Source organism: Colletotrichum karsti (genome assembly GCF_011947395.1).
Source record: "Colletotrichum karsti strain CkLH20 chromosome Unknown Scaffold52, whole genome shotgun sequence".
In the NCBI taxonomy this organism is placed as follows: Eukaryota; Fungi; Ascomycota; class Sordariomycetes; order Glomerellales; family Glomerellaceae; genus Colletotrichum; species Colletotrichum karsti.
Window position 1 is genome coordinate 387,969 of NW_024065952.1, and position 20,615 is coordinate 408,583.

The 20,615-nt window shown below is 48.2% G+C and overlaps 4 protein-coding genes across 4 annotated transcripts; 2 read left to right on the top strand and 2 right to left on the bottom strand.

Annotated features, from left to right (window-relative positions):
- Positions 1 to 645: 645 nt before the first annotated feature.
- On the bottom strand, positions 646 to 1,975 carry CkaCkLH20_11963 (cytochrome P450; the record flags this gene model as incomplete). The annotated part of the gene is made up of 4 exons (XM_038894677.1): positions 646 to 1,070; positions 1,133 to 1,717; positions 1,773 to 1,841; positions 1,891 to 1,975. The coding sequence occupies 4 exons, from the start codon at positions 1,973 to 1,975 to the stop codon at positions 646 to 648; spliced, it is 1,164 nt and encodes a 387-aa protein (XP_038740118.1).
- An 869-nt stretch (positions 1,976 to 2,844) lies between these two features.
- On the top strand, positions 2,845 to 4,759 carry CkaCkLH20_11964 (o-acetylhomoserine -lyase; the record flags this gene model as incomplete). The annotated part of the gene is made up of 7 exons (XM_038894678.1): positions 2,845 to 3,045; positions 3,105 to 3,188; positions 3,246 to 3,605; positions 3,666 to 4,086; positions 4,150 to 4,294; positions 4,350 to 4,443; positions 4,502 to 4,759. 7 exons carry the CDS (start codon positions 2,845 to 2,847, stop codon positions 4,757 to 4,759), a joined length of 1,563 nt encoding a protein of 520 aa, XP_038740119.1.
- Positions 4,760 to 5,209: 450 nt separating this feature from the next.
- CkaCkLH20_11965 (uncharacterized protein) lies at positions 5,210 to 9,600 on the bottom strand (the record flags this gene model as incomplete). The annotated part of the gene is made up of 7 exons (XM_038894679.1): positions 5,210 to 5,624; positions 5,680 to 5,953; positions 7,114 to 7,324; positions 7,384 to 7,817; positions 8,508 to 9,129; positions 9,187 to 9,253; positions 9,311 to 9,600. The coding sequence occupies 7 exons, from the start codon at positions 9,598 to 9,600 to the stop codon at positions 5,210 to 5,212; spliced, it is 2,313 nt and encodes a 770-aa protein (XP_038740120.1).
- Positions 9,601 to 12,854: 3,254 nt separating this feature from the next.
- CkaCkLH20_11966 (major facilitator superfamily transporter) lies at positions 12,855 to 19,963 on the top strand (the record flags this gene model as incomplete). The annotated part of the gene is made up of 9 exons (XM_038894680.1): positions 12,855 to 13,077; positions 13,190 to 13,290; positions 13,369 to 13,542; positions 13,598 to 14,327; positions 17,090 to 17,267; positions 17,327 to 17,544; positions 17,830 to 18,048; positions 18,105 to 18,186; positions 19,576 to 19,963. The coding sequence occupies 9 exons, from the start codon at positions 12,855 to 12,857 to the stop codon at positions 19,961 to 19,963; spliced, it is 2,313 nt and encodes a 770-aa protein (XP_038740121.1).
- Positions 19,964 to 20,615: the final 652 nt, after the last annotated feature.

A 20,615-nucleotide genomic window follows, 5' to 3' on the forward strand; every position in this document is an offset into this window, starting at 1 on the left:
TTTAGCCGAGTAGAAAATAACACCCAATCCGAAGTAACAACTCATCAGGACGTTCCGAAGCCCGATCACGGCTTAGGAAAACGGCAAAGTAACAAAACATAGAGCCAATCCCGTCAGAAACACATATCTAGAGACATTTCATCCTCAGAGGTGCCACTGTAATGTGGGAACGGCTTCCTTGCTTGGCAGTTGGAGAAATCCCGTCGGCTTCACTCCGCTTTGAATGCAATAGCGCGGTTAAGTAGGCTAGCATGACAGCTCCGCCTCATGTAACCTTATACATGTGCCATTTGAACCCTAATTCTGAGCGGTGTCATTGTAATCACCACGTGGTATCGACTTGTGAGAGTAGCCGGCGTATACTGCATTAGGAAGAGTGCCGAGTGACCCATCCGACACTCAGGGTCAGTTACGACATATCCAGCGCAGGTGCCGTCGTTTCTCCAGTGTCTGACTCTTAATAGCATACCAGATGACTTGAGATAGATCTTCATTTCCTCCTGTGCTTTGAACACTGCTACATGAGTAGAATTCCTGACCAGTTACATGAAACGTGGACGACAGTCACGGGTCGAGGCCCATAGATCGAACAAACTGCCATATGCAATAAGAGAACTTCATTGTGGCGTAGACCTTTTAGCTTGACTATCGGTGCATTTCTCTTTTCCTGAACTCAATCGTCGCCGCCGGGTTTGGTAAGTACTGCGTCTCGGCCCTCAGACTCTCAGGCCGAGTTTGGCCGTCCGAGAATCGCATGTCATACTTGGAGAGTAAGTAAGCCATAATGGCCTTGATTTCCTGCGCAGCAAAGAACCGTCCTGGACAAGCATGTCGTCCATAACCAAAACTCAGCGACGAAGGATTTGATGCAACGTACTGCACCCGCCCGTCTAAATCAGGTTGCGAGTCCCTCAGCTTGGAAAACCGGAAGGGGTCGTAGACCTTTGCATTGGGATACAGCGACTCATCCATTGTAATAGCATGAGTTGGAATCCCGATAGTCGTATGTGCCGGGATAACAAAACCAGAAGACAGCTTGAATGGCCGGTGAACCACGCGTTCAAAGGTTACTAAGATACATCTTTAGTCATCTTGTGCAAGAAAGCTTAAAATCTAGATGCGGGTTACTCACTAAGAAGAAGCGGGTTGAACCTCTGACTCTCTTTCATGAAACTGTCCATCATGTTCATCTTGAGGAAGCCGAACTTGTCGATAAACCCATTGCTGCCAGTACAATCTTCTATTTCCCGACGGAGAGACTCTATGATATGGGGCCGTTCACAGAGGTCGTAGATGAGTTGTGCAGGCGCTGCAGCACTTGTGTGAATGGCAGCGAAACTAACCTTGAGTAAGATGCTGGCAAGAAACTTCGGATCTCTCTCCTCGTCATTGGCCTGATCAGCCATCCAATACAACAGATCCGTCATCTTTTCACCAGATTGTCGACGGGCTTCAAGCAGTGGAATAGCCGCAGCCTCTGCGGCAGCGTAGTGGTTCGCAATCTTTCGAATTTCGGGAATGAAACGCGCTGCCAGTGGTTTGAGAATCTCGGGATAGCTTTTCAGCTTTTGGGCACCAATGAATCCATCAATTGCAAAGTTGATGGATGACTGAACCCATTCTCTATTCCGAGAAAGTGTTGTCCCACCAAACATGCAGCTGGACACCCTCGCGACGATTTGGGTGAGGACATCCACTACGGGAACGCGGGTCCAATCTGTTCCAGTTAGCATCGTATTCGAGGGCTTGGCTGCTTTCCTAATTATACGAACCGTCACAAGCGGGGAAATTGTCATCGAAAGCGTCGACTATTTCTTTCTGAACTGCTGGCATAACATCGGCTGAGACTTGAGTTAGAATCTCCGATAACATTTCTTGTGATGAACTTACCAAGATGATGGTTCAACTGAGCCTTGACGACTCGAGGGTGCAAGGTCGATCGACTTCCCATGGTGGTGTATTTCCCTTCGAACATCTGTATCGTCAGTTTCACTTGGAGAGCAAAAGAGAATTTCCCGCAATTACCTCAATAAACGTGGCCACAAAATCTACATGATCAATCGGAGCTGTTTTCAGCTCTTCAAGATACTTGGTTGGTATCATCAAACGTTCCCCAAGTGGACTTGGGACGTAGAAAAAACCTCCACCAGACTGATATACAAATTAGACGAACAGACTTTCGAATTCTGGGAAGTTGACTTACACTCGAATAACCCTCCTCCAGCATTTCCTTCGCATGTTCTCGGAAGCGCTCACGGTTCTTTTTCACGGACTCGGCATCTCTTCCGCCGACAACAAGCACGCCAGGAGCTAAGTATTGCTTTTTAGTCCCAGTGTACACATACACGAGTAAACCCAAACATGCGAGTGTGACCAGAGATGTTAAAGACCAGAGGCGAAGTCCAAACGCATGAGTGCCCGCTGACGTTCGCAAAATGAATGTCTTAACGTCGGACAGGGACCCCATCTTTGGCTATCAGACGAAGAAAGGCTAGAAATGTTACCAGCAAAACGAAATTACACTTCAAGGTTACGGTTTGATGGCTTCAAGTTCTAGCTTGTTGAGATCTAGATAAGGTTCGGATGGCAGAGAGTGCGCCGGAATGTACGCAACCATGGAGCTTCTTGCCTGAGTTACTAACACAGTGTTGACCCAAAGACGGCTACCACCGAGTCATCGGATCAAGGCGAATTTCCAAATGGGGCAAATCGCCGAGAAATGCAATAGACCCCCGAGAAATCCATCACCGTCTAAACACAAGATAAACTCTTCAATAACCCTGTTGATTTTATCAGGGAGGTCACAAAAGTTCCTTTACCTCCAAACAACATATCAGATTCAAAATGGGCGAGCCAATTCGTGATGATCCGATCAGCACCAAACTTACTCCGAGCAAGAGAGCTCTGGAGGTCGATGACCCATTTCAGCCTTACAAAATCGAGAAATACGACGATGGACTGAGGTACGACACCCTACAGGTCCACGGAGGGCATAGACCGGACAAAGAAACACACGCTCGAGCTGTGCCAATCTACAACAGCGTGGTATGTGATCATATGCCGCAATTAATCTACAGTCTGCATAGCTGACAACGTCGCCAAAGTCTTTCATCTTTACCGACAGCAATCATGCGAAGCGGGTTTGTGCCATGGAGGGAGCGGGCTACTTCTACAGCAGGATTTCCAACGTAAGCTACACAAATGACCGTGAGGGGAATTTTCGGAATTGACCTGATCCCCATTAGCCCACTGTCGCTGTCTTTGAGAAGAGAGCCGCCGCTCTCGAGGGGGGTACCGCAGCTGTAGCCACGGCATCCGGACAAGCCGCAATTTTCAACACCATCATCTGTCTTGCTGGGGCTGGTGACAATGTTGTGGCATCGATAAATCTGTACGGCGGCACCTACAGTCTCTTCAAAACGCTTCTTCCTCGGCTGGGCATTTCAGTTAAATGGGCCAAGAAGGAAACCAGAGAAGAGTTTGCTAAACATATTGACGATAAGACCAAAATGATATTCGTCGAGAGCATTGGAAACCCCAGATGCAGCATCCCGGACATGAGAGACCTCGCAGACTTAGCCCACGAGAACAATGTGCCCTTCGTTGTGAGTTGGAGCCCTTGCTTGAACTCCGAACTGCTACAACTTTGCTGATGACATAAACAGGTTGACAACACCTTTGGAGCATGCGGCGTTTGGTGCAAGCCAATCGACTTTGGGGCCGACATCATCCTACATTCTGCGACGAAGTGGATGGGCGGCCATGGCACCACAGTAGGCGGCGTAATCATCGATTGCGGCACATTTGACTGGGGTAAGGCTGGTGAGCGTTTCCCCCGAATGATCAAAAAGGAAGGCCCCATGAGCTTCTCATATTGGAAAGCTTTCGGTACCATCACTTTCGCCATGGCAATGAGAATCGACATCTTGATGGAAGTCGGTTCCACGCTGGCTCCGGCATCAGCACAGCAGCTGCTCATCGGGATGGAAACTCTGAGCTTGAGATGTGAAAAACATGCCAAGAACACCATTGAGATCGCTCGATTTCTCGAAGCTCACCCACGGGTCGCGTGGGTCAACTACCCAGGTAGGCATCTCACAGAAAGGCCTCAGCTATGATGTCGAATTGCAGCTAATAAACGACCAACAGGGCTTGAGAAGAACCAGTACCATCAGAACGCCAAGAAGTACCTGAAGAACGGTTATGGAGGTGTACTTGCCTTCGGCCCCAAGGGCGGCGATGTTGCTAGCAAGATGCTGATGAATTACGTGCGAGTTATCTCCCACCAGACGAAGTAAGTTCGCGGCACTATCCGAAGAAGAGCTTTCAACAACTGACACAGCTCATAGTGTTGGAGATTCCAAGACATTGGCCACTCATCCGTGGAATTCAACACATGTAATCATGCCGGAGAAGGACCGACGAGAGGCTGGAATCACTCCTGTAAGAATCCAATTCTCCCACGTTGTCGGTTGAAGTCAGTCGTTGATTGAAGTTGCAGGCATTCATTCGATTTTCCGTTGGTACTGAGGATGTGAGAGACATCATCGAGGATCTCGACCAGGCATTGGCAAAGTTGCCGGATGACATTGTGAATGCACATGACGAGAAACTGGAGGCCAAGATAACCTCGGCGGGTGCTGAGGCGAATTACGTCGACTTGGAGACAAACGGCAAACTTGACTTCGCTGATGCCGATGTATCTTTGTCCAAGGCTAACGTGCCGTTGGGTCGTCAGACGGATGTTGGAAACTGGTGAATACACATAGAGCGAGCACCTTCATCATAGGAAGAGCTTCTTAGTCAAGTAAATCGATTTCAAACAGAAAGTATAAATAATAAGAGTCGTTGGCGGAAAATTTCAGTGGCGCGAACAAAGCTCATTCTTGCCTCAAAACTGTCATGGGGTTTACTTTGATGCCTGGGGTGCTTGTAAAATCTGTTAAGCCATTCTAAGGGGAACCAGGACTTGAACGATCCGATCGAATTACGCACTGATGTGCCGGAAGTGTAAGCCAATCTCTACATCACTAAGCGCACAACGTAAAGAAACGTTTTCAGTCTCAAAAGAAATGTTGAGAATATTATCAGATGCAAATCTATAAATATCATGCGAACAGCTACAGAAGATCCACAGCATGAAGAACGTGTACCAAGATCAGATCAGCAAATGCTCCCACCTCATCAAAGGAAGAGGAACCAGAAAGTGCTACACAGAGTGATATCTTGGAGTCGACTCGCTCCATGCCTCATTGCCACTCATCTGATATTCCAAACCCTTCATAAAAGCGCGCAGGTCGCTGCTGCATGCAATCTGTGACTCGAGTCGTCTTTTGACCAAGTCCTCGTGGACCAATTCCCACTCACGACACATGACCCAAAGAATTCTTTTCGATGCTGAGAAATGAAGATTGGTCTCCGAAGATAAAACGGACACAGAAGAGCACAACGCCGATCCCTCTTCATGCCCGTTTTGGCTGGCGAGTAGTTCCTTTTCCCAACTGTAGATGTCGTTCACAACGGAGATGTGTTTGGAGCAGTTCATCTCAATTTCGTGAACACTATGCAGTTGCTCTGGGCTAAGGTGCAGTTTCATACTGAAGCGCATCAAGGCGGATAGAAGACTAAGCATGGTAAGCTGACGCTTGGAGCGGGTTTGCGAAATAAAAGGTTACTCACGCTTTGCCAACGTCTCTCTCACGATAATTCAGGTAATGCCCAAGCTCATTGATGCTCAAACGGGACTTGTCAGTTTGCGCCCGCATGAAGGTGAATACAGGCTCGAGAATGGCATCCGCCAGCACCTTATCGCAAGACCGCATGTCGTTCCACAGCTCATACGTAATCCATTCCACCGGAACGGCACGATCAGGCTCTGCTTTGCCCTTAGACAAAGAAATTAATCTTTCGTTGTAGGCTGAACCTTCCTCCAGCGACATATCTTCGAGCAGATCTATTGGATAATCAGCACGGAGGTTCAACGCAGCCGGCTTTCCCGGAGGATATAGAACCACAAAAAGGTGAGATAATAATCAATACTGACCATCAATGAGAAATAGCAATGTCAGAAGCCGACAAGCAAAACCTATCCTGTCGTCCAACGCAACGGGGTAATAAAAGCAGGTCACACGGGAAAATCCCGCAGCGACGAACTTCTTCCGCGCTTTCTCATTTTCGAATGGCCAGTGCTTGAGAAAGAATTGGTTCACCTCAGCGGAGACCTGTGGCTCAAGGCGATGAATCTTTGCCGTGAAGCGAGATGCTATGAGGAATTCATTCGGACTATACCGCTTAGGACGGACGTCTTTCGACACTTCTTCAGGCGTTGAAGCTTTTGCTATGAGCGGGAAAATCAACGAAGCGATGGTATGGAGTGAGATCATGTTGGCTAAATGAAGCGTGTACGTCCACCTGAGTCGAAGTTTTCGGGAACGTAGGTTGAATCATCCGAGGGACGGAATCACCCACGATGTATTGCCTGTAATTGCCGATGCAACTGTCACTTACTTCTGTACTTGAGATGAAACTCTTGGTTAAGACTCGTCACCCGAAGGTTCAGTAATCCCTGCCATCCCAATCAAGTAATGGCCCGGACTTGAGGCATCGGCAGCAACGATAAAGGCAATCTGCCGCAGCAGTTAGAGAAGAATTTTGTTTCCGAAAGATCCTTGAGACCTCAACTCTGCACAGTTGAGATTGACTGAATTGACCTGAGTAGTGATATTTGATGCCAGCGAAGAGTACGGTTGGGCCTAGATAAGCTTTTCGAACAATTTTTCGGCAAGGTCAATGATGCCCTTTTGCAGACGTCTAAGTCGGAGTCACACTGAACGAAATGTCCACGTGAATGATTTGATTACACTACTAAATTGTTTTTGGGCGGGCTTGCATAAAACATTGAACGAGTCTTCTGCTGATTTCAAAGCTTGTGCCGAAAATCCGTGGCGGCTTGTTGTAATCTGGTTTCATGCAAGTTTTCCTGTCCAAACCACAATGACCGGCAATCTGCCACGGGACCCTCTAGTTCAGTATACCGATCCCCCAACGTGAGGATCGTTCTTCCATTCCAACGGCCTCCAGACGTTTCCCATTCGTTGCTATCTTGCCCGTAACTTTGAACTTTCTTCGGCTCCAAAGCAGTAGCAGAATGAACAATGGCCAGCCCTACGAAGTGCGCTGAGCTGACAGGCAAACCGGCAGCCATAATGGGAGCAGCCAAGTCGGCAGGCAAAAGTTTGGTAATGGTGGCGGCGGGGGCCACGGTATTGATTGTTATGCCGGCATCACGGAGCGTTGACCGCATCGCCCGCATGTAGTTGATCAACTAGAGGCGTGAGTTAACGAGGCGAAAGAGTCTGGTTCTTCAAGTCGTCTCCCACTTACCGCTGCTTTCGTGCCACAGTAGACGGGAAGTGATTGCTCTGCCGCATATGCGGTTGCGCTCGACGTGATAACTACACTTCCTTGGATACCATTGGTCTTCATGTTATTGAGGGCGAGCTTGACAAAGTTCAGGACTCCGCGAAGGTTGACAGAAATAACGTCGTAGTTTGGCTCGAGTAGATTCCCTTCATCATCGTACGAGTCTGTGAGATAAGTCCCATCTTCTCCTCTTCCGGCATTTGCAACGGCAATGTGGACAGGGCCTACGTCCGCAAACGCATTGCGTAAGTCAAGCCATTGGCTAACATCGCACTTCCTGAACCGTATCAACTCCGGCAGATTCTCTTCGGGTTCGAAAATGTCGAGAAGCAGAACTTTTGATCCCTTAGACGCCAATATCTTGGCCGCTGCAAGGCCAATGCCGGATGAGCCTCCTGCCGAAAATGTCAGTGGGAATCCAACTGGCTGCTTTGGATTACTACCTGTAACAATCGAAGTCTTCCCTTTCAAGTCAGGAAGCTCGTCTTCCCTAATGTTCAAAGTCGTCATTCTGCCGATGGTTGATAACCACTAATAGCATCACCATCTATAATCTCAACTGAAGCCTTTTTCATGGATGAGAAATGACGAATACTACCATGTCTGTAATTGAAGTTTGCTCCGAGACAATACTGGACCCGGGGCATTGCCTATTCGGGCGGAGACAGCCCTTCGCCGACCTGTCCCCATCCCCATCTACCCTCGCTTTTAAGGTAAAACATTACGTGACCTTATTCTGTGCGCGAATCCTGCACGATTGTGAATTTGTGATGTCGAGTTGGGAAGGGCGCATTACTAAAGTTTCGGTCCTGTTATAGCGGTGTAATTTATCAGTGCGGTGGCTCATCGGTCTCAACTATGAGAAACAGCTACCCATTTTATTAGACTTGCCGCAAGACATACGCGAACGGACGCCCAAGATTTTTAATTATAATCAAACTGCAGAGAGCCCTGTCTTATGTCTCACACAACATGCATTGCGATATATATAGATAACCATTAGACAACAGTAATTGTCTGACCCTCTGAGTCCTTCTCTGGATCCCAATGCCCAACGAATCCATCTCTGCCTGTCAGATATGTACCTTTCGATTGCTCTTCAGCCGATGCGCGAAAGACAGCGTGCTTTTTGTTGGTCCAGTCTAGTCCTTTCCAGACAACTCCCTCGGCGTCTGTAAACTCGGCATCCATCTCAGGCCGTAGCAAGTACACTATGGAGTACTTATGGCGCCCCATCTCGTCCTTGTGTGGTATGATGCGATGCAAACTCGACTCTAGTACGCCTCCTGAGATGAAGCGAAGTGCGTCTCCAACGTTGACAACGGCATGGCCAGGCTTCGGAGCAATGTAATACCATGTCTCCTCATTCGGCTTCAAGACCTGCAAGCCGGCAACCTCCGTAAAGACAATGGACAGACTTCCGGCATCTGAATGCGCGATTTGTCCTACTTTATCGGGCTCAACTTCAGCAAGTGTGTACTTGAGTAAACCGAGTGCTGTAGGACAAACAGCATTCTTCCGATGATACTGTTGATACGCTTTGCTGGTGTCCAAACCCAAGGCCTCGGAGATTCGGGCCAGTAAAAGCACGCTCATCTCCCGAAAGCTTGACATAGCCTGTTTGAGAGCGAGGAGCTGGCTTGAAATAACGTCGGGTCCAGGAAAAAGGGAAGGATCGCTAATTTTAGAGATCGGATGCTCGAATAGCTGACCGTCGTTAGCCCTTAAAACTATCGAGATTGATCCTTCAACACAGCAGCTTACCATCAATCCTTCAAAGCCATCCTTCTTTCCTTCAACCGGGCCATTTCCGTGGCCGGCAGGTTTATATCTAAGAAACGTTAACGAACGATTATGCAAAAGCCGTGTGTGCACATAAGAACCTTACCCCATGACCAAGTGCTCATCGTGGTCTCTATCAACTAGCCACTCGGATTTCGCTTCCTGCGGTAAATCATAGAAGCTGGTTGCAAGAGAATACATGTCCTGAACTTCTTGCATGACTCTGCCCGAGGCAACATGCCGGCAATCGAGATAGAAGAACCCGAGGTCTGTGCACGCCTTCAAAAGGTCGTCATTGGCACTATCATCCCCATCCATGAGCTTTTGAAGTGATACAACCCTGAGGTCTGCGTCTTCCTTCGCAATCCTCTCCGAAAGTGCGCTGGGCAATGCCATCGTGCGACTGCCGTATTCGTGACCTTCAATTAGTACGCCGAGATCGTGAGGCAAACGAGTAGGTTTAGAAATGTAACTTGTGAGCCTCAAAAAAGAGACAATGTCTGTATGAGTACTAGCAATGAAGCGCAACACTACCTTCTCCAACTACAAGGCTAGTCTTGGATCATGAAGAAGAGTTCGTTGGGACGGAAAAGCAATTGGACGAGATTCCGGGGAACTTCCTATTCTAGAAACACCGAGCAGCGCTAGTCAGGTGATTTTGAATTCAACCAAAGCATGTAAGCAGATCTGCAAATCAACTAATCTAGCACCCCATATGCCGAAATGATGCGTAATATGTAGGGACTTTGAGTGAAAGGCTAGTGAGATATTAAAATTCCTCATGAGACTGAATCTGATGTGGTCGTATTTGTGTTGGCTTCACAGTAGTTAAATATAGCGGCACGGGACCCTTAGAATCAGAATAAGGCTCGATTTAGCGCTAATTAAGCGTCATGGTGAGGGTGCTTACATATTGAAGAGACCAGAAGGATCAAATGGGCTAGGATAAGTTAATACGTTAGAGGTCGGCGTCACTTGGGGACGGCCTTGCCGGATCCTTTTAGGCGCTCGCAGTGACGGGCGGATCGAGAGTTTTCTTAGGATTATGCCCAATCAAGTCTTGGCTGAACTAAAGCGTTTTATCTGCACATTTCAACACTCGAGGATCGAGAGACGTCCTGTATATATGCAAAATCCGAGACGCTGTCTTGGTATTGAAAGCGGATTTGAATTCACTGAGACTCCAGCTCATGCAGCGACCTTTTATATCATGAAGTAAAGTCTAAGACATAGACTAGAATGAAAGTTACTCTCCGTGCCTGCGGGGGATCTCACAAAGAGTTGAATAACTTGAAACATATAGCAAGTGAGAACCGATCAATCACTGCCATTATGCATGATGTTCCGTATTTATGATGCGTGCCGATATGGCTTTACTTGGTACTCTGTGGTCATGATCTTTCTGTATCCCCCTCATGGAAAACCAGAGCCCTGACCTCAATGCTTTGTCTTGGTTCCTGATCCGCCATTTCTGGATCTGTGAAAGCAGCATGGGGAACCCGTCTCGCTCTTCCATCTGTCTTCCAATCGTAGCATTTTATGAACAAGACCTCAGAGGGCGTCTGGCGATTCTTGTAGTACCACCGATGGCCTTTGTTTGGAAAGATTGTACATGGTTCCCCAACCCAATCCGGATACACCAGCTTCACCGGGAGGATATCCGTATCCGGTACAGAATGAGAGTCGCAGACGGCAAGCGGGTCCTTGAGAATCGTCTTGATAGGCCGCCAGACGTTGATGAGCTGGAATCGTGACTTTAAAAGTCTTGGGGCCTCTTCTCCCAGGTGTCTGGTCACTTGATTCGTCGCTGCCCACTCCGACTGATCAATATGAGCTCGCTTGACAGGCCTTCTCTCCTCGTCTGAATGAGCCGCTGTGGGGTTTGGTCGACGGATTGTGTGATCAAAGATGAAAACACGACTTGCGCCTGTTCTGAATGCCTCTCAATATGAATAATTACCATTGGTTGCAGGGCTTCACGACTTACACTTTAAGTAACAGCTGCTCGATTTCGAGATAATACACATCTTTGATTCGCTGGTCATCGGTGAACTCTGTCTCTCTGCTTATGTGGTGGTAAATTTGGAAACCATGGCTATCAAGTGTATACTTGTCTTCGGCGCCCGTGATGTCCGTAACAATGGTTTCGAAGTCGATGGATGGCTGAGTAAAAGTGCTCCTTTTGCCAGCAATGCTGGGTGCGTGTTCAGTCCCATCGCCGGGATCTTTGTAATAGTTGATTGTTGTCCGCACGTGGCGAGGCTGTCCAGTCGTGGAATATAAACTTGTATCGTCGGACATGGTGGCTTCTGAATCATGTTCTGTCCATTTTTTGTAGTAGTGAGAGGTATCGTTACAGTCTGAAGTTAAAATATGTGCGTAACAATGCGCACCTTGAAGCGCATGCAGGTGGGAAGGCAACCCCTGTCACCCAAATTAGGAAATGGTCCGTCCCAATCATTTGTACGATTAAGAATTTTTTGCATTGTATTGCGCGGTGAATTGTAACTGCGGGTTATTAGAACGTATTCCCGCTGGTTATATCAAGATGTACCGGCATAGGCCAGATGTACTATCAATACCTTACTTCACTGCTTTTTATACTGGATAGATGTAAGAGTTGGAAGAAGTGCAGGCCACGCAAGAAACCGAACGGACTTCCAACCGACAAGCCTGATACAGGTGCCAGATTATGTTTTGGACCGACTGTGCAGACGCAGAGCTCCTGAATCAATCTGTATTTTGCAACATCGCATCCAACAGCAAGTTGAGAAGCAGCTAGCTGATAGAAGGCGCTTCTTATCCAATTTGGTGCTATTCCGAGTCCCAGCGTCAGGAAATCTAATTGCAAATGATTATGCGAGGCTGGGCGGGTTGTGGCGGGTAATGCCAACTTCTCGTTTACCAAGCTGGGAACCAAGGATCTTGACGATCATTTCTAATAAGTGCTAGAATCTTATGCAGTCATGTAACTGCCAAGGTTCTACGATTCCGTTGAACCGCTCAGACCCGGTGGGTGTTGTTGCCTAGAGAGCTTCTTGACTTGGAAGTTATCGTTGGGTCCAAGAGCCATGGCATAACAGCCACGTCGTCAACGCCGCGGGGAGGTAAGATTCAAAACATGGAACAAATGCAATATCCCAGTAGCTGAACGGGAAGAAGATTGGCCATTGTACGCGGCCCTCATGTACCTAACCCGGGCAACGGTGAGGCCCAAGACTTTCCCCGCATGCCAATATCTTGGTGTTGTCCAAGAGTGCCCAAATGGATTTTGTTCTTATGGTTGCCAATGAAAGCCGGCCACACGGAGAAATGAGTGCTGAATAGTTTTGGAAACAAACAGCAAACCGGGGAGGATGGGCTGAGCTGGTAGGTGCCAGCGCCTTCCGTACGCCCGTAGCAGGTTCATGTCTTGTGCCGTCCTGACATGAGTCCAATGGCCGGTCTCCTGGTAATGGCTTAGGATAGAGCATTATCTTAGGTGCACCAGCTTTAAATATGACACACATTCTTTGATAGCTTTCGAAAAGCACCTTCACTTGCTCTCACATGTCGCAAAGCCATTTGCATTCTGTCCAACCCAAAGACTTTGCACAAATTAATGAACTATTCAACTTCCAAACTCCCTTCAGCAGATACAAGTATTCACAATGAGAGTCCAGAATACTGCAGACCACCAGAATCCCAATGAGAAGGTAGATTGGCCACAAATCACCGACGGATCATCCCGTCAAGTCGAGACAGTGGAGGAAGCATCATCGAACGACGGTGGAACTATCGATAAGGCAACTGAGCGTGCCGTCCTCCGAAAGCTTGACTATAGAATCGTGCCGATGGTTATGTGGGTTTATCTTATGAACATGATGGACCGAGGTAGGTTCTTTTACCCTCAGATGATTAACTGAATGGAAATCTTGATCATTCAGATGTACTTCAAAACTCCCGTTCAGAAATTGTTCCAAACGCCACTAACTGGTTTGCAAAGTTAACATTGGAAATGCTCGTTTATTCGGGATGGAGGAGGATCTTAACCTTGGGAAAGGCCAGTTCCAGCTTGCCGTTTCCGTTCTTTTCATCACCTACTGCGTAAGCCACGGTTGCCGTGGAGTTTTGGAGACCTTATGGCAAAGAGACGAAACATTGCTAATCATAGAATGTCTACAGCTGTTCGAGGCCCCCTCCAACATGATTATCAAGCGGCTACAGCCTTCTCGCTACCTCGCAGGCCTCACCATCTGCTGGGGCTTCGTGGCAACCTTCAGCGCATTCGTGCAAAACTTTCCTGCTCTCGTTGCTTGTCGCTTGTTGCTTGGATTATTTGAGGCAGGATTCTTTCCTGTAAGTCAGGCTGCTATCCCAGATGCGAGAAGTATGTGCGAACTAACTACACCAGGGTGTCGTGCTTTACCTTTCAATGTTCTACAGTCGCCGGAGCCTGGCCCTACGAATTGCCTATTTTTATGGCACAGCGGCAGCGTCTGGAGTTGCTGGGGGGCTTGTGGCGTATGGCATTAGTTTCATGGACGGAACCTCGGGCTGGCGCGCATGGAGGTGGATCATCCTCATCAACGGACTCCCGACCATCGTTACTGGTTTCATCATACCTTTCATTCTTCCCAACAGCCCAGAGACTGCCAAGTTCCTTTCTGACGAAGACAAGCGAAACTTGGTATTGATCCATGAGCAGCAAATCGGCCGAGCCCGGAATCTGCGTGAGATGGAATGGGAAGACGTCAAAGACGGTATCAAGGATTGGACGACATGGGCGTATTGTTTTGCTCTATTCCCGCTGTTGACCATGCTTTACTCATTCGTCGTTTTCTTGCCGACAATTATCCATGGCCTTGGGACCTGGAACGCCACGGAAGTGCAAGCAATGACAGTTCCGGTTTACGCTGTCGGTGCTATTGTGTACATTGCTTGCGCCCGAATCAGCGATCTTACCCAGCGCCGAGGTTACTTTATAATGGGAGCAATTATCTCTTCCGTTGTTGGGTATGGGATGCTTGTCGCCGAGAAAGGAAACGCAGTATCTTATGCCGGCACATTTTTCGTCTCGATTGGCATCTTTGCTGGGGCTGGGATCTCTTTCGCCTGGGTTCCTACCAACAATCCACGTTACGGTAAACGCGCATTCTCAACGGGAATGCATCTTACCATTGGAAACTCATCCGGCGTGGCCGCCCCATTTCTTTTTGCTGGCGACAGCTTTGTTCCTGGGTACGCTGCTAGTATGGGAATGTTGGCAGTGTCATTTGCTCTTAATGTGCTGCTTCACATGCATTTCCGGAGGCAGAACAAACTGAGAGAGGAAGGAAAAATGGACCATTTACTGGAAGGCAAAACTGAGGAGGAGATCGAAGCGTTAGGCGAGAAAAGCCCGAGATTTCGTTTTGCTATTTGAGAAAGTGGTTTCCATCGAGGTCACTTGCCAAGCATACTACAATACAGCCTCAAACGATAATAAAACCAAAAACAAGATCAGAAAAAAGGGATTTAGAGACGGATTGAGGATGAGAAATATTTCTATGAGTCACTTAGTTTTAATTTATATTAACGTTAATTAGCGCCCAACCATTCATCTCACCTCTCGATTTGTTCCCCTGCGTGGTGTGCGTATCCTTTCTTGTTAGAGGCAAACTGCTGTTTATAGAAAGAACTCCCATGATTACATGTGAAAAGTTAAGAAAACTATAAGTATGACTGCGATCTTGTGGGTGGTAGTCCTCGCTAAGAGTTTGGAACCTGAACCAGCGAAGAGCACAAAACGGGGAGGAGGCTCATCACCTCGGTTTCCCGGGCTGGGGTTATTGGTGGAAGTCGATGACGCCTCCGTCTCAGTCAGCGTTGAAGAGGTCTGGCCATTTGAGTTACTGTTGGGAAAGTCTGAAACATAGGTGCTGGCGCTGTTCGTTGATGGGTTTGTGAATGATGGTTGGTTGGGTATGCTTTGCGTAGGTGCGGATTGACGCGGCCCTTCGACCTCCCCTGCAGAACTTGGCCTATTGACCAGTGGGATGATGGTGGGGAAAACAGCGTATGTGTTTTCTGGTAAAGGTTTGTGCGTAGGTTGTTGATCAACACCATCCGGTGTGCTGAAATCAGGATTCGAAAGACTCAGCGGCCGTATGGGAGATGCAGCGGCAGGGAATATCGCTGTGATCCATGTGCAGTCATCCGCTTGAACTCGATCGATAACAATGGTCTGCACGGGTGCTATCATAGTGTAGGTAGTGGAATGAAGGCTTTGGACTTGAGTCGGACAGTCATGTTCTCTAGGACTGACGCGAGGGGCTGCCGAGACCATGCGGAGGAAGAAAATGAGCAGTTTGTTGCGCATACTGTTGGCATCCGGAAAGATGTAAAGGATAGCAGCTGCTCACAACCAAGCTAGCGAGTGAGAAAAAGAGAAGATAATAAATGTCACTGTGGTTCTCATCAATCAATATGTAAATTCGGTGACGTCCGGGAGATTCCACTGTTTCTTTTCTTTACCCCGTCTTCTCCGCGAATAATAATTTCCTGTTTGCGGCTTCATGTACTCCCTTGGGGAAAAGGTATGCCTGGGTTCATACTCGCCAGATGATGCAATTACAAACACCAATAATGCTGGATGCCCAGCACGCTTTACGCAGCCTGGAAATCACCAAGGCCTGCTGCGACTTCACGCAAGCGGAGTCTCCAAGCCACAGAAATACCGACGAGTTTATGTGGCTGATCTAACCCCGCAGTCACTTAAGAGTCTGGGTGACATAGATTTGAATGATTCAGAAGGACATAGGTTGCATTGGGGGGAGGGTTTCTTCAGCTGAGTGTAAACGCCTCTCTCATTGAAAATGCTGTGTTCGCAGAAGGGAGGTTTTCAGCCTCAAGTCCGTTGATAATTATACACTGTTTTATTGGATGATAATCGAATGTGGACGTCTCGGGAACAAATTTAACTTTTCTTCCTGTCTCAGTGTCTTCACTGTCTTACTACTCACGGCAGCGTCGTCCCCGGCGCTGGGAATTGAGATAAGCGTTCCGAACACCAGGTCTGCGGCGCACACACTAAGATGACGATCGTTCCAAAACCATCTCTCAGGTATTTGAGGCTACCACAGAAAAATATTGAAGTCTGGATACATTATGTACCAAAGAACTCGTTTCAATAATACATAATCGTTGTCTGTGGAGTTGTGCGTAGCTCAATCTAATCTCCTTCAACTTAATAACCTGCAGCACTCAAGTCAAGCCTCATTTAGAGCGGCGAGCAACTAGAACGACATGTTACATTTGGCATCCAGCTGAATTAAAGAAGTGGCTTAAAGACATAATTATCATTACTGGTGCAAAGAATATGCTGCTAAATCCGTTACATTTAATAACTCTCAGCCGTGACTCAGATATTCCAGCCTACTTCATTCGGTGAGACACGTTAAGCTTAATCCGATCTTAGCCTTAAGTTAGCTCAGCGGCCAATGGACGCTTCCGTTAGTACATAGAACCATACGGCTACTGGCCGTTAGCGATTAACAGGGCTTCCCGTTTGCATTCCAAGTGGATTTGGTCCAGAGCCCCGTTTGATGGATGCACTGATTATGGGTTGCTACTATTGGCTCCGGGATTTATTCGACATGCCTTCAAGCACATCCTGAATTTGGATTGACTTCTGTGCAGGGCCAAGCTCATATATATCATCATAGCAGGGGAAAACACAATATCCTATTATGGACCTTTACGCTCTTATCCTTCGTGGTTTATTGTTAACCTGAATTCTTAAGTTCAACCTGGAGAAAACACGTTGCAAGGATGACATCCTTCCCATGTCGTGTGAGCCTGATTGCCCTCTGCATGTTGGCATGGGTTTCTGTTGGGAATGCGAGCTGCTCCTCTGTGAATGTAGAAGATGCCATCACGCAACATGTTGTGGTTGTCGACCAAACTCCGATCCAACTTAGCGCCGCTCTCTGTTTTAACACCACAATCACCATCTCTGGAAGAACAATACCAGTGACGAACGCCCCAACAATCTTCTTGTCCAATTTTATGGTTGAAAACACTGTTACGTACATCGAGACCCTGTGAGTATAGTCGGGGACAAGCACCCTGCATGTGTTATCGATGCTGACCTCCGACGCAGAAACCCAAGTCTGACCTTAAACGACGTCTTCAGCACCATCACTCGAGTATTGCCATACGGCTTTACTGCTTCCAGCCTCAATGTTCCCCCGCAAGATGATTCAGAGATTGGCACAAAGGTCATCTTTCAGCCTCTCCCTGGACACCGTCAACGCACTTCCATGGCATCGCCGACATACACCAACAATATAGCAGCATCTATTCCCGAGAACAGCGACAGTACGTTGCCCGGGCAAGAGAGCTTCGACCTACCTCCGACGGAAACATACTCAATTGACAGACAGCGATTTCTCTCGCGACTAGAGACTCTACCTCACATTCAAACCATGGCTCCAGCATCCATCACAACACTGACAGGAATTTGGACCGAAACAGTACGATCAACTATATTAATCCTTCCCACTGGCAGCAACTTGGTCGAGACACGTCTTGTTCTTCAACCAACGACCCCTCAAAGTGCAAACAGTCCGAGAACCTTTGCCTCCATATTCGTCGAAATCACAGCTCCTTGGACGGGTACTGCGACGACCATCTACACTGTTCCACCGATCGGGTTTGAGGAGACTGCGACCCGACTGGTCCTGACTCCTACCGACTCACCGTCGTTCGTGCTCAATGAGGATAACGGGCCACTATTCGATGACGAGTTTACAGACCTGGCACAGCCAGGCAATGAGGAAGACTCGCTGTTGCTGTTCACCCCAGCGCCACCAAACACTGACAGTTCTGGACCTAATATCGCACCGAATGCTTTGTTTCCGCAGCTGTCCGACGACCAGTTTTTCACCAGCCCAATCATAGAGAGTTCAGCAACGAGGACTATTTTACCCAGTACCGCGACGGTGTTCCCAGCTCGCCCTGGTGCGATTGGGACAGAAGTCGTTATTCTTCCAGCAGACGCCGAGTTCCCACAGGACTTGCCCCTTGATACTTCCTTCACTACAATGATCTTGCCCTGGACAGGCAGCATGCCTACTACAATTGATGTTCCACCTGCTGCAACCGATATGACTGGAACCAGGCTGTTGCTCAACCCAGCCGGACAACCCAGGCTCTTCACAGGACCTCTCGTCACGGTTACAGCAAGAGGTACTGGATTGAGTCCAATAACGGTAACTGTCCCACCTACAGGACCGGACATTACGGGTACCATGCTCGTCCTCGACCCGGAAAACACGGCAGTTACTCAAAGCCCTAACATACCTTCCACGACGGACTCTAGTAGAGTCCATTAAAAACCACACGTTAAAAAAAGTGGAGTCAATGAAGACATAGGGTAGAGTCCATTAAAATAACAGGGGGTAGAGTCCGTTGAGGTTTTCTACAGTAAAATCAGTCAAACCAGCATGCAATAAAAGCTAAGAGTTAGGCTAATTTAGATATCTATTTATCTTCTCTATACCACCTCATTTCAGCATTATCTACTCATAATTGTTTTTACACCCAGTTCTCGTGAGGCTGGTCTAAGCGTAGAAATAGCCAATCAATAGATAGACGTATTGACCTCACGGCTTAGCTAATTAGATATTCCTTTCAATATTATATTACATTATTACTTCTTTCTATTTACTCACTTTCCTCCCTTATCCCCATAGCCCTAGGTATTATTCGCAGGCGATTCTAGTAAAATCGGCCATACAAATGGCGGAAGGTGGTCCAGGCGTTAGAGCAGAATCGGTTGGACTCGGGACGGAGCTGTGATTGGGTGGTGTTTAACCCCAAGTGGAGACTCAGGCTTAGGGTTACATTGGGCCAATCTATAGAAAAGGGGTAATTCAATAGTAAAAGATGAGAAGAAAGATAATCTATAGCTTATTTACTATTATAAGATTATAAGTAGTATTAACTAACTATAAATAGCTTTATTGAGATTAATAAGGAGCATCAAATGCTCATTTATTACAAATGCAAGGCAGCTATTCAGCCCAGCGGCAGCATTAAGTCACACTTCCGCCACAAGCATCAGTTAAAAGGAGAGGTTCTCAGAGATATTAAGGACTACTATAGCAGGATGGACTTAGCCGATCCAAAGGTTGATGCTCTCCCCATAGATAGCAGCTTAGCCATCAAACAGCTTAATGTTTTACAGGGTTATAGTTGCTCTATATGCCGATATCTCACAACAGCAAGAGACAACATCACACGCCATTAGAGGGAGGCTCGGCATACAGCCGGACCGCTCAAATCAACAAAGGTGCAATTACAGACGTGGATGCGCGGGAAATATGCTCAATACTAGATCGTCCGCAGCAACGAGGCCGAGGCGTGGCCAGACTCGGCAAACAAGTCAGAGAAGGATGCCATGGAGCTGATAGTAGCCCAGTGTACGGCTGAGCTGGATGCCGAGGATGCCGAGCGACTTCGAAGAGGGGATCTGAAAGAAGATATGGACCGGGACTCGTCGTGGGTGAAGAGGGTGCGGTGGGTCAATCACTTTGGGTCTCGAGATCTACTGGACATATTTGAAGTAGCCGAGTGGATACGGGTGAAGAGCACCACGGCGGGACGAGGCCGGGAGCAAGACGAAGATGGCGCGCAAGAACGGCTGATATTGCTGCGTCTCGGGGAGAGCTTCGATCGCGAGGTGGAACGGTGCAGCTGGCGATTGGACGGCATGCCGACCGAGACGCTCCAATAGCTTACCAGCATCGTCAGCACCACTCCCAGTAGGATGCCGTTCGGTCTAAAGGGCAAGGAGGCATCAATAGCCAAATACCGGACCGTCGGACATCGATATTTGGGCTTCTGCTGGCGAGCGCACCACATCGGAAGGGATGAGGCGTTAGAGCGATAGGCTATCCGCTTTACAGATAAACAGTGGAGCTTACTATGCGATATAGCAGACGAGCTGGAGAGGAGCAGCATCGCAAGCAGCCACAACCACAGCTATAACAACCAGGACAGCGAGGACGGGGCTAACGACGACGCAGGGGACGAGGGTATGTATTCCCAGAAGGACAACGACACGCTCAACCGGGCCGTCTTCTTGTTCATGGTGGCTTCGATCAAGACGCAGGTGGGCAGGCATATCTATTCAAACTCGCTGCTCTGCTTCTGTGCGGCGTTAGGGATCCGGTCCCATCCGCTCGGGTATACCAAGCCGCACTTATACACGGGGATGCTAGCCGCCATTTTATGGTAGTCCCAGCTCTTCTTCTTAGAGGCCGCGTTCAAGGACCAGCCCCAGGATCAGGACGAGGTCGGGATCAAAGCAGTGATCGCGTTCCGGGATCAACATGCCGTTTGGATGTATGTAGGCGCGCATACGGTCGTCAGCACCATCATCGGAT